This window comes from Scyliorhinus canicula, chromosome 10 (assembly GCF_902713615.1).
Source record: "Scyliorhinus canicula chromosome 10, sScyCan1.1, whole genome shotgun sequence".
NCBI classification, from domain to species: domain Eukaryota; kingdom Metazoa; phylum Chordata; class Chondrichthyes; order Carcharhiniformes; family Scyliorhinidae; genus Scyliorhinus; species Scyliorhinus canicula.
This window is the reverse complement of record NC_052155.1, coordinates 140,043,589-140,057,421: the sequence shown is the minus strand read 5'-3', so window position 1 is coordinate 140,057,421 and position 13,833 is coordinate 140,043,589. Positions and strand designations below refer to the sequence as shown.

General features: G+C 51.5%; 1 protein-coding gene across 5 annotated transcripts in view; it reads right to left on the bottom strand.

Annotated features, from left to right (window-relative positions):
* The window catches only part of deptor (DEP domain containing MTOR-interacting protein), a 123,597-nt gene that overhangs the window by 78,260 nt on the left and 31,504 nt on the right, over nucleotides 1-13,833 (bottom strand). For 4 of the 5 annotated variants that reach the window (XR_005462134.1, XM_038809798.1, XM_038809796.1 and 1 more), the window contains exon 3: nucleotides 7,865-8,043. Coding sequence is in view for 4 of the 5 variants with exons in the window: in XM_038809798.1 (XP_038665726.1) it covers nucleotides 7,865-8,043 (179 nt within the window). In the remaining variant the exon portion in view is untranslated. The remainder of the gene's footprint in view (nucleotides 1-7,864; nucleotides 8,044-13,833) is intronic. The other variant, XM_038809799.1, reaches the window with a different exon arrangement.

The window sequence follows — 13,833 nt, the reverse complement described above, 5'->3', positions numbered from 1 at the left end:
GTTGATGTGGTGCCTGCGTCAAAGGGGAAGGTGGCAGAGGGTCAGGGCCACACCTTGCCCACCCAGTGGTCGGCAGATCAGTAGTGGGCTTCCTCCACGAGAAATGTGCCCGGCAGAGGAAGGAGAACTTGGAGGACCCGGCCAGGGTAATGGGCCCGATAAAGGGGATCGACCGCATGGAGACAAGGTTAGAGGCCCAGGGCCAGGCGTTCCAGAAGGTGAAGAAGGCAGTGGGGGAGCATGAGGAGAAGCTTGCCTCGATGGCAGCAGATATGGGGTTGATGTGAGATCAACAAAGGAGGCTGAAGGAGAAGATGGAGGACCTGGAGAATAGATTGCGCAGGCAGAACATTAGGATCGTCGGCCTGGCGGAGGGCAGTGAGGGAGCGGACCCTGCCGCATTTGTGATGCGAGAAGCTACTGGGTGAAGGGACATTTGCTCGGTCCCTGGAGGTGGACCGGCGCACAGGGCGCTGATGAGGAAGCCACAACGGATCGAGCTGCCGAGGGCGATGGCGGTGCATGTGCACCGGTTCCTGGGATATGGAGCAGATTTTGAGATGGGCCAGGCAGATGAGGCACTGTACTTTGGAAGGCAGTGAGCTGTGCGTCTATCAGGACCTGGGTGCAGAGCTTTGCTGACAGGGGAGGAACTATTGTCGGGGAATAAATGGGAGATCGGAAAGCCCCGGGGCCAGATGGGTACCCGGTAGAATTTTATAAAAGTTCTCCGGGATATTGTGGCCGCTGCTGGTCAAGGTTTTTAATGAGGCAAGGGACAGAGGGGTGCTTCCCCAGACGATGTTGCGGGCTACCATCTCCATGATATTAAAACGGGACAAGAACCTGGAGTCGTGTGGGTCTTACAGGCCGATCTCACTTCTTAACGTGGATGCTAAACTGCTGGCAAAGATTTTGGCCACTAGGACATCTAGGACATATTGACTTTTTTGTTCTAAGCAGGGCGCTAATACAGAGGATAGCGGGGCTGGAATACTCGGCAATTGTAGTTCTGGACCATGCCCCACATTGGGTGGATTTGTGGGTTGGCGAGGAGAGAGGGCAACGTCCGTTATGGAACCGGAGGTTGCTAGCGGATGATGAGGTCTGCGAGCAGGTGAATAACTCCATTCAGAACTATCTGGAAACAAATGACACGGGAGAGGTATCTGCGGCGACGGTGTGGGAAGCTCTGAAGGCGGTTGTTAGAGGAGAGCTAATTTCGATTCAGTCCCACAGGGAAAAGGGGGAACGGGCTGAGAGGGAGAGATTAGTGGAGGAGATACACCGGGTGGACAGGAGGTACGCGGAAGCCCCAGATGCGGGGCTCCTGTTGGCGCAACAGCTTAGGAAAAGAGAGGCGACCAGGGAGATTGGTAGAGTGAAGAATAGGGCCGGGAACATGGTCTTGGACCCGGGGGCTGAGGGGTCAACGAAGCGTTCAACGAATTTTACAGTAAATTATACGAGTCGGAACCCCCGGCTGGTGTGCAGGAGATGAGCCAATTTTTGGATCGGTTGGAGTTTCCGAGGGTGGAGGAGGACCTGGTGGAGGGGCTGGGAGCCCCAATTGAGAGGGAGGAAGTTATCAAGGGGCTGGAGGGCATGCAGTCGGGCAAAGCTCCGGGGCTGGATGGCTACCTGGTGGAATTTTATCAGAAGTCCTCAGGGATATTGAGCCCACTGCTGGTGAGGACGTTTAACGAGGCTGGAGAGGAGGGAATCCTCCCCCCGACCATGTCGCAGGCCTCAATTTCATTTATTCTTAAACGGGAGAAGGACCCTGAGCAGTATGGGTCATATAGGCCGATCTCGCTTTTGAATGTAGATGCCAAGTTGTTGGCTAAGATATTGGCCACAAGGATAGAAGACTGTGTTCCGGGGATGATAGGGAAAGACCAGACAGGATTCGTTAAAGGCAAGCAGCTCAAGGCCAACGTGCGGAGGCTTCTAAATGTTATTGTGATGCCCTCAGAAAGAGGAGAGGCGGAGGTGGTGGTAGCGACGGACGCGGAGAAGGCCTTTGATCGGGAGGAGCTGGGAAGATTTGGGTTTGGAGAGTTGCTCTACCAGGTGCCTGTAGCGAGCGTACGCAAGAACCGGCTGGGGTCGGGGTATTTCAAATTACATTGAGGGATTGTTTGCTCTATCTATAGAGCCACTGGCCATGTTGCTAAGAGCTTCTAGGGTGGAGCACGGGTCTCGCTCTATGCGGACGATTTGCTTTTGAACCTTTCGAACCCGCTGGAGGGGATGGGAGAGGTCATGCGGATCTTGGGGGAATTTGGCAGCTTTTCGGGGTATGAATTGAACATGGGGAAGAGCGAGATGTTCGTGATTCAGGCTGAAGGGCAGGAGGAGAGACTGGGAGAGCTGCCGCTTAGAATGGTAGGGAAGAGTTTTCGCTATCTGGGAATCCAGGTAGCTCGGAAATGGGAGGCACTGCATAAGCTTAATCTATCCCGGTTGGTAGAGCAAATGGAAGGGGACTTCAAGAGATGGGACATGCTCCCGCTGTCACTGGCGGGGAGGGTTCAGACCGTGAAAATGACGATCCACCCCAGATTTCTGTTTGTCTTTCAGTGCCTCCCCATATTCATCCCCAAGGCCTTTTTCAAGCGGGTGAACAAGATCATCTCAGGCTTTGTACGGGCGAATAAAACCCCACAGATGAAGAGAATGCGGTTGGAGCGTAATCGGGGGGAGGGTAGGTTGGCGCTGCCGAACCTCTGCAACTACTACTGGGCGGCTAACATTGCTATGATTCGGAAGTGGGGAGGAGTCGGCATGGGAGTGGTTGGAGGCAGCGTCATGTAAAGGCACCAGTCTGGGGGTACTGGTAACGGCACCTCTGCCGTTCTCGTCGGCACGGTACTCCACAAGTCCGGTGGTAGTGGCGGCTCTGAGGATGTGGGGGCAATGGAGGAGGCATAAGAAGGTGGAGGTTGCGTTGGTCTGGACCCCGATTCGCAACAACCACAGCTTTGCACTGGGCAGGCTGGACGGTGAGTTCCAGAGCTGGCAGAGGACAGGAATGACAAGGATGGGGGGATCTATTTATACACGGGAGCTTTCCCAGCTTGAAGGCGCTGGAGGATAAATTTAAACTGGCGTCAGGGAATGGCTTTAGATATTTGCAAATGCGAGACTTCCTGAGAAAACAGGTGCCGGCCTTTCCGCTGCTGCCGCCACGGGGGATACAGGATAGAGTAGTTTCTGGTACCTGGGTGGGGGAGGGGAAAGTGTTGGATATCTACCAGGAGCTGTTGGAGGAGGAGGAAACCCCGGTGGAGGAGCTTAAGGGCAAGTGGGAGGGCAAACTAGGAAGAGAGCTAGAGGCAGGTCTATGGGCGGATGCCCTAAGCAGGGTCAATTCCTCCTCTTCATGCGCCAGGCTTAGCCTGATACAATTTAAGGTGGTCCACCAGGCACATATGACGGCGGCGAGGATGAGCAAGTCTTTCGGGGTAGAAGATAGATGTGTGAGGTGTGCGGGGAGCCCAGCTAACCATGTCCATATGTTCTTGGCATGCCCGAAGCTCAGAGGGTTTTGGCAGGGGTTTGCGAAGACAATATCCACGGTGCTAGGAACACGGGTGGTGCCGAATCCAGAGGTAGCGATCTTTGGAGTGCTGGAAGAGCCGGGAGTTCAGGGGCGAAAGAGGCTGACGTCTTGGCCTTTGCCTCCCTGATAGTCTGGAGACGGAACTTGTTAATGTGGAGGGACTCGAAGCCCCCGAGTGTAGAGACCTGGGTTAGTGACATGGCTGGGTTTCTCAGACTCGAGAAAATAAAGTTTGCCTTAAGAGGGTCAATGTTGGAGTTCTCTCGGAGGTGGCAGCCGCTCATCGATTTTCTCGGGCGAAATTAAAATGTCAGCAGAAGCAGCAATCCAAAGGGGGGGGGAGGGGTGGTGGATAGGTGTTAGATGGTTGTGGCGTGTGAAGATTGGGTGGGGAAATGTTTATTTTACCATAAATGCGTCTGCACTGGAGGTTAGATGTAGGATGGAGAGCTATTTGCAGAGGATGAGGTCTGTGTGCGTGTGAGGGAGGCCATTCAGAGGTATGTGGAGATAAACAATACGGGGAGGTCTCGGCAGCTGGTGAGAGGGGAGTTTAGATCGATATGGGCACACAGGGAGAAAGCAGAGCGGATGCAGTTAGGTTAGTGAAGGAGATTCTCCAGATGGACAGGAGGTACTCGGAGGCGGGTTTGTTGAAGGAGCAGCAGAGGTTGCAGATGGAGCTTGGTTGCTATCTATGGGGAAGGCGGTGGGGCAGTTGAGAAAGGCAAGAGGGCTGATGTACGAGTATGGGGAGAAGGCTAGTAGGATGCTGACATACCAGTTAAGGAAACGGGAGATGGCGAGGGAGAATGGGAAAGTCAGGGACAGAGGCGGGAGTACGATCTTGGACCCAGTAGGAGTGAACAGGGTGTTTAGGGACTTTTATTGCAAGTTATATGAGTCGGAACCCCTAGCCGGGGTGGACGGGATGAGGCAGCTTTTGGAGGGACAGAGTTTCCGAGGGTGGAAGAAGAGTTGGTGGAGGGGCTAGGGGCCCCAATTGGGCTGGTGGAAGTGGTGGAAGGGCTGGACGCGAAATAGTCGGGCAAGGCCCCAGGGCCAGACGGGTATCCAGTGGAGTTCTATAAATGTTTTCAGGAGGGCTGGGGACCCTGCTGGTAAGGGCATTTAATGAGGCTAGGGAGCAAGGGGTACTCCCTCCAATGATCTCACAGGCCTCAATTTCCCTGATCCTGAAGTGGGATAAGGACCCGGAACAATGTGGGTCGTACAGGCCAATCTCCCTTCTAAATGTAGATGCCAAGCTATTGGCCAAGATCTTGACCTCGCGAATTGTGAACTGTGTGCCAGGGGAGATACGGGAGGACCATTTGTGAAGGGGAGGCATTTAACGGCGAACATTAGAAGGCTGCTAAATGTGATTACAATACCCTCCGAGGGAAGGAGGTAGAGATGGTGGTCGCCATGGATGTGGAGAAGGCCTTCGACCGGGTGGAGTGGGAGTATTTGTGGGAGGTCCTGGAGCGGTTTGGTTTTGGGCAGGGTTTTGTAGACTGAGTCCGGCTGTTGTACCACGCACTGGTGGTGAGTGTGCAAATGAACCGAGTGAACTCGGATTATTTTAGGCTGCACTGGGGACGAGGCAGGGATGTCTCCCGCTCTCCCCACTACCATAGAGCCATTGGAGATTGCGTTGAGAGCGTCAAAGGACTGGCAAGGGGTAGTACGGGGGGGGGGGGGGGGGGGGGGGGGGGGAATGGAGCACAGGGTCTTCCTAAACGTGGACCATCTACTTTTGTATATTTCTGACCCATTGGGTGGGATTGGAGAGATTATGGGGATCATAGGGAAATTCGGCCGGTTTTCGGGGTTCAAATCGAATTTGGGAAAGAGTGAGGTTTTTGGGATTCAAGCAAGGAGACAAGACAGGGCATTTGGGGCGATGCCATTCAAGGTGGTGGGAGGGAGCTTTCGCTATTTGGGTATCCAGGTGGCGCGGAAATGGGAGCTGCTACACAAGCTGAATTTGGTTCAATTCGTGGAGCAGATGAAGGAGAACTTTAGACGGTGGGTTACGCTCCCGTTGTCACTGGCGGGGAGGGTGCAGATGGTAAAGATGACAGTTCTCCCGAGCTTTTTGTTTATATTTCAGTGGTTGCCTATTTTTATCCTGGGGCAGCACAGTAGCACAGTGGTTAGCACAGTTGCTTCACCGCTCCAGGGTCCCAGATTCTATTTCCGGCTTGGGTCACTGTCTGTGTGGAGTCTGCACGTTCTCCCCGTGTCTGCGTGGGTTTCCTCCAGGTGCACCGGTTTCCTCCCACAGTTTGAAGCTGTGCGGGTTAGGTGGTATGGCCATGATAAATTGCCCTTAGTGTCCAGAAAAATGTTAAGTGGGGGTTACTGGGATAGGGTAGATACGTGGGCTTCAGTAGGGTGTTCTTTGTAAGGGCCGGTGCGGACTCAATGGGCCAAATGGCCTCCTTCTGCACTGTAAATTCTATGATCTTATGATCTATGATCCCCAAGGCTTTCTTTAAAAGTGTGAATGTGGTGATCTCTTCCCCCACAGGTAAAGAGGCCGCTGCTGGAGTGGGGTCAAGGGGAAGGTGGGCTGGCTCTGCCAAATTTCAGAAACTACTACGGGGCGGCGAACATAGCAAGTGGGTAGTGGGGGAGGGGTATGGGTGGGAGTGGGTGGAGGCGACCTCATATAGGGGCACAGGTTTTGGGACACTGGTAATGGCACTTCTGCCGTTCTCGTTGGCTCGGTACTCCACAATCTCGGTGGTAGTGGCTGCCTAGAGGGTGTGGGGACAGTGGTGGAAGCACATGGGGTTGGAGGGGGCGTCGGTAAGGACACATATTTGTTGCAACCCCCGGTTTGCATGGGGGGGGGGGCTTGATGGGGGGATTCGGAGATGGCACCGAGCTGAGACCAATTGGTTTGAGGACCTGTTTATTGACGGCAGCTCACCGTGCTTGGAGGATGAGTTTGAGCTGTCGGTGGGAATGGGTTCCTCTACCTACTGGCAAGGGACTTTGCGCGGAGGCAGGTTTCAACCTTTCTGCAACTGCCTCCCCAGGGGATACAGGACAAGATAATGTCGAGACCGGGAGGTCTCGGAAATTTATAAAGAGCTGATGGAGTGGGAGGAGACCCCGAACAGGGAGGTGAAGCAGAAGTAGTTAGAAGAATTGGGCAGGGAGTTAGAGGCGGGGTTGTAGGAAGATGCCCTGAGTAGAGTCAACTCGTCCTTGTTGTGTGCCAGGCTTAGCCAGATACAATTTAAGGTGATCCACAAGGCGCTGTGGCCCCTATGAGCAGTTTTGTGAGAGCCATGAAGAATCCAGCACGAGTTGAAGGATAGAAAGAAGTAACATTTATTTACAATTACATATTTATAATATATATATATATATATATATATTATATATATATATACACACACACACACACAACAGCAGTAGCAACTTCCCTTGCTGCTCACTCTCCTCTAGCCGATTCCAAACTAGCCAGCTTTATTTATGCTGGGAATCTGCTAATAATTTCCCCGCCCCCTCATTGGGGAAGCTCATATTCCCAAACGATTGTGGGAGTTAGTCGCCAGCCAGTGGTAAGCAGGCAGGTTATAACCGCAGGTTCTTTGAATGGGTGGAGGATAGGTGTGAGCGGTATGCAGGAGGGCCCGTTAACCATGTCCATATGTTTTGGGCATGTCTGAGGCTTAGGGAAGTTTTGCAGGGATTTACCAATGTCACATCAAAGGTACTGAAGGTATGGGTGGTTCTGAGTCCAGAGGTGGCGATTTTTGGTGTGTCCGAAGACCCGGGAGACCAGGGGGGTCAGAGTGGCTGATGTTTTGGCCTTTGCCTCCCTGGTAGCCGCGAGATGGATCTTATTGGCGTGGAGTGACTCGGAATCCCCGAAATCGGGGGTATGGGTTAGTGACATGGCCGGGTTTCTTGAGAAGATCAAGTTCGCCCTGAGGGGATCGATGATAGGGTTCTCCCGGAGGCTGCAGCTGTTTATCTACTTCTTCAGGGAAAATTAAGCTGTCAGCAGAAAGGGGGGGGGGGGGGTGTAAAAGGAAAGAGGGGGCATGGGGGGCTGATTGAGCTGGGAAATAGTTAGTGGGAACGGGGGATTGTTTATGTAAGCCATGTTGGCTGGGGTTGGTTGTTGGTTGGATGCTATTTGCTTTGTTGTTTTTTCCTCTGGAAAATTGTTACAATAATATATGCCGTAATAAAATATTTTCAACAAATAAAGAACATTTGTTTACAGGAAGTGTTACCATTAAAAGGAGTATTTTGACATTTGTGTGAACTTACCATGATGGATGACACTGTGGTCCAATAGTTTTTGCATCAATTTGATTGCCATGTCCCTCTCAGCAGCATCTTTGTGATCTAGAAGCCAATCAATTAATTCTTTAGCGACAAAACAATTTGGATAGGTTCGAAGATGATATCGCCGATCTTTGATAACCTTTTCCTCGTGCAGTCTGAGCCTGAAAGTACAATTCCAATAACCTAATGAAGGCTAAAGCAACATTTAAACACCAAAGTATTCTCCTGGCGATCACAGGAGGTTTCAAAACAAATCAGATTAAAGATATTGCTGATTAGAAACACAAACTGATTCATCCTTACTGGCAGATTATGAATGACTGCAGTTGAACAGGAATAGGTTCAGGAATTGCAACAGTACCAGGGAATGTATTTGCAGCAAGTAGGAGAAAAAAGGAATGGGAGGTGAGTCACTGAAATATCTCAGAGGCAGAATAATATTCATAGAACATAGAACAGTACAGCAGAGGCCAGGCCCTTCGGCCCTCGATGTTGTGCCGAGCATTGTCCGAAACCAAGATCAAGCTATCCCACTCCCTGTCATTCTGGTGTGCTCCATGTGCCTATCCAATAACCGCTTGAAAGTTCCTAAAGTGTCCGACTCCACTATCACAGCAGTCAGTCCATCCCACACTCTAACCACTCTCCGAGTAAAGAAATGTCTCATTAAAGGAATGTAAATACACCAAATCAATTCTTCTTTTCTATATTATGTAGGGGACTGTGAGCAATAAACCCAGGATGCAAGTTAACACATCCTGGGCATGGAGGGAAAAGGATGGAAGTAGCATTAAAGAAAACAAAACACAAATACCGATGGCACAATCGGGAAATAGCAAATAAAGGAAGACAAGGTACCGAGTAGACTTCAAGTAAGAATACAGAAAAGAAACAATATGTCCTTGTTATTGTCCTTAAGGTATCATGTGAAATGAAATCAGTGCTTAAGAATTGAAAGCCTTACCGATAACTGAGCTTATCAATCAATGTGGGTATATTATTAAATGGCACACTTAAAAGAGGGCTAATGAAACACTTAAATAGGTCTGATTATGGTTTGGGGGATTCAGTACGGATACTTGGTGGTGGTAGCAAATATTCAAACGAGGATTTATCTGTTCCAGTCAGAGCCAGCTGACAACTGGAATTCCATGGATATTAGGTTTAGATTTCAGCAAGGCTTTTGATACTATGCCACACACAAGTGATTAGTTTACAAAATAGCAAGGCATTAAATGTACAAGTCTGGCGGCTGCTGGAAATCAGTTATTTCTACTAGCTGCCAAAATTGCATATTTCATAGAATCCCTACAGTGCAGAAGGAGGCCATTCGGCCCATTGAATCTGCACCGACCCTTGGAAAGACCATTCGGCCCAATCCCCCCGACCTTATTCCTGAAATCCCACCCTCGGGAAAATTTATCACCACCAATCCACCTAACCTGCACATCGTTGGACTGTGGAGGAAACTCCCGGATCACCCGGAGGAAACATGGGGAGAATGTACAAAGTCCACACAGTCACCCGAGGTTGGAATCAAACTGGGTCCCTGGTGCTGTGATGCAGCAGTGCTAACCACTGTGCACCATGCCGCCACTATTTAATGCATGAGTTTTTCCATCACTTTCTGTTTTGGTTACAGATTCCCAGCATGCACAGTATTTTGCTTGTGATTAAATAGACAGGCTTCTGAGGTTTACAGAATATTGGATAAACTTAAGAAGACAACTGGCAGTCATGAATGGGGATTGGCGATCAAGACACGAGTTGCTAGCAGGATGCCATTTACAGTAAAAATGATTAGGCGCTAAGAAAGGAAACAAATCTAAGGAGGACGGAATGTTTCAAATAGAGATGAATCAAGTCAAAAACAAGAAATCTGAATAAATTGGGAAAATGGGCAGATATGCAGCAGATTACAATTAATGGGAAAAATACACAGTAATGAGATTCAGTAAGAATGATTTCAAACTTTCAATCAGAGGCATAACCCAAGTCCGACTACGATCAGACAGAAAACGACTCACATATCTGCAGACATTGAAAAGTTTTCGACTTCCTGCAGAACTCCCTCAGTGCAGGAACCCTCACAGGGGGCAGCAGAAGCCATATCCCCGTTATGCAGCCCTAGTCGCTGTAATTTGTTTAAGGTCCGCAGCTTCTCAGTGTTTCAGTGACTGAGCGAGTGAGTGAGTAAGTACACAAGTGAGTAGGTGAGATAAATGGGTAAGTGTGTAGGGTGGCAGGTGGGTTGGGGGGGGGGGGGGGGGGGGGGGGGGGGGGGGCTGTCAGGTCAAGGCGAGTCAGGTTAATTAGAGGCGTCAACTGCAGAGTTAGTTACCCAGGACTTAGGCCAGGATTTTTCTCTCCTACATTTCCTGGGTAACCATCCAAATAAGTCGGAACTGTTCGAAGTCTTGGACTGCTAACTCAGAGTTAGTGACTTCCTCAGAGGGTTCTGGCGAGCAGAGGAATTGCCCATCAGAAGTTCAAATTTCCCGAACATTTCCCACGGAGTCAGTGTGTTGGGACCTCCATGGGTGTCATCATGCATTAATCGCAGAAAACTAATATGCAGATACAGCAGATAATAGAACATAGAAAAATACAGCACAGAACAGGCCCTTTGGCCCACAATGTTGTGCCAAACTTTTATCCGAGATTAAGAACAAATTAATCTACACCCCATCATTCAACCGTAATCCCTGTACCTATCCAATAGCCGCTTGAAGGTCCCTAATGTTTCCGACTCAACTACTTCCACAGGCAGTGCATTCCATGCCCCCACTACTCTCTGGGTAAAGAACCCACTTCTGACATCCCCCTATATTTTCCACCATTCACCTTAAATTTATGTCCCCTTGTAATGGTTTGTTCCACCCGGGGAAAAAGTCTGACTGTCTACTCTATCTATTCCCCGATCATCTTATAAACCGCCATCATGTCGCCCCTCATCCTTCTCCGATCCACTGAGAAAAGGCCTAGCACCCTCAGCCTTTCCTCGTATAACCTACTCTCCATTCCAGGCAAGCTGGGGTGGGATTCTCCGGTCCCACGCTGGGATCCCGCGACGCCGTTCCGACGCCGGGTCACCGATTCTCTGGCAACCGAAGAATCGGCGCCAATGGCACCGGCGTAGTCACCGCAGCGCCAGTCGGGGGCCGCAATTCTCCGCGTTCGACGGGTCGAGTGCCCGCTGAGTCCCGCAGGCTTCGTTCGCATGTGGTCCTACCCGGCGGGACCTCGGCGTTCTGGCTGCTGGGGCCGTCCTAGTGGGCGGGAGGGGGGTTCCGACTCTTGGGGGGGGGGGGGCCTCCATAGTGGCCAGGCCGGCGTTCGGGGCGACCAATCGGCAGGCAGGTTAATTCCGGGGAGGTGCCTTTGTTCCTCTGCGCCGGGCCCCTTGATCTTTTGAGTTTATCGGAGCGATTCTCCGGCCACTTTGCGCATTGCAACAATCCTGTTACGTCGGGAGAATATTGGGAGGGGTTCAAAATTGGATTTGCGACCTGTGCCAAACAGAAGGCAATGCTCCCGGCCGCTGCAGGTGATGTATCCTCATTCATGCCTTCTCTGGGCTTGAACCAGATTCACGTAATTCAATCCTAATTTAAATAGAACATAGAACATAGAAAATTACAGCACAGAACAGGCCCTTCGGCCCACGATGTTGTGCCGAACTTTTGCCTTAGATTAAGAACAAATTAATCTACACCCCATCATTCTACCGTAATCATGTACCTATCCAATAGCCGCTTGAAGGTCCCTAATGTTTCCGATTCAACTACTTCCACAGGCAGAGTATTCCATGCCCCCACTACTCTCTGAGTAAAGAACCTACCTCTGACATCCCCCCTATATCTTCCACCATTCACCTTAAATTTATGTCCCCTTGTAATGGTTTGTTCCACCCGGGGAAAACGTCTCTGACTGTCTACTCTATCTATTTCCCTGATGATCTTATAAACCTCGATTAAGTAGCCCCTCACCCTTCTCTGTTCTAATGAGAAAAGGTCTAGCACCCTCAACCTTTCCTCGTAAATATGCCGGGTATTGTTTGAAGCCGGATTCTCCCGGCTCCCTATATTCTCCAACCTGCTGGAAGAGCGTAAAGCTGATGGGAATCATCACTGGTCTACATCACTGGACACCAGACGTGATGACCACGGCAAGGGGCTCGGAGGACATTGTAGCTCTTGCGTTATCGGGGACTGGTACTGTCCCCTGGAACTCTGGTGGTGACAATTTATCACGGGGTGGAGCATGCGGCGACAAACGTAGTGGGGGTGTCACTCATGTCGGTGATGGACATAATTGACTGCAATGCTATCAAGTTGGTCTTACTCAACAATAAACTGCGCAGTGATGCTCAATTCCAATTTCAACAGGGCCACTCTGCTCCAGATACAGTTAAAGTGATTGTACCGGTAATTTGGAGAGGGCGGGGGGAGATCCTGAACAGAGAACCATTAAGAGGGCACCAATGACCAATGCCTGTGCTCCTTTTGGAAGGGGGCGTTTGATTCCGGTGGGCATGGTTGTTGGGGGTGCATGGGAGGTGGTGGGGGGGGGGGGGGGGGGGGGGAGGACGGAACGGACTGAAACCTCGATGCCAACGATGGTGGTGGAGTGGGTCTTTACAAAGGGCAACCTAATCTCCGTGGACGCCGGCTTGTCAGTGTGTTTAGGCACTGCCCTCCGAAGTGCCTGTGCAAAACACGCCCCATCCAAAAAAATTATAAGTGTGGGTGGATTGCGATCTACATTGTGCCGACTCACTTGGCAGGAATCATATAGAATCATATAGAACATATAGAACAGTACAGCACAGAACAGGCCCTTCGGCCCTCAATGTTGTGCCGAGCCATGATCACCCTACTCAAACCCACGTATCCACCCTATACCCGTAACCAAACAACCCCTCCCTTAACCTTACTTTTATTAGGACACTACGGGCAATTTAGCATGGCCAATCCACCTAACCCGCACATCTTTGGACTGTGGGAGGAAACCGGAGCACCCGGAGGAAATCCACGCACACAGGGGGAGGACGTGCAGACTCCACACAGACAGTGACCCAGCCGGGAATCGAACCTGGGACCCTGGAGCTGTGAAGCATTTATGCTAACCACCATGCTACCCTGCTGCCCCTAATCGCAATGTGTTTCTCACCAGAGACCATGCGGGATTCCCCGCGAACCGGCGGGGCGGGCCACTCTGGCACTGAGATGTGGGGTGAACCACTCCGGCATTGGGCCGCCCAGAAGTTCGGAATCCTCCGCACCTTCAGGGGCTAGGCCAGCGCTGGAGTGTTTGGCACCACTGCGCCACAGCAACCGGAGCCAAAGGGCCTCCGCCAGCCAACGAGTTGGCGCATGCGCGGGAGCACCAGCGTGTGCTGGCGTCATCACAGCACATGCACAGGGGGGTTTTCCCCGCACCAGCCATGGCGGAGGTTGACAACGGCCGGTGAGGAGGGAAAGAGTGCCCCCACGGCACAGGCCCGCCCATGGATCGGTGGGCCCCGATCCTGGGCCAGGCCACCGTGAGCGCACCATCCGGGGCCAGATCCCCCTGCCCAATTTCCCCCTCCCACCCCCAAGCCCCGAGGACTCTGCAGGCTGCTCGTGGAGCCAGGTCCCGCCGGTAAGGACCTGTTGTGATTTACGCTGGCGGGACCCGCCGAAAACATGCGGCCATTTGGCCCATCGCAGGCTGGAGAATCGCCGGGGGGGCGGAGAATCCCGCCCCATGTTCGGGAATTATTTGGGAGATTTGCGCCCTCAATTTTCTTGTCCACTACCAACCCCACCAAATTCCATCTATGCATCATCACCTATTTCGAACTACCTCAGTCCACGTTGTTACAAATCTCAAATCATGCATTTGTTACTTCTCACCTGGCCAGCCTCCCAGTCTGCACTTCAGTAAATTTCAGCTCATCTAACCGC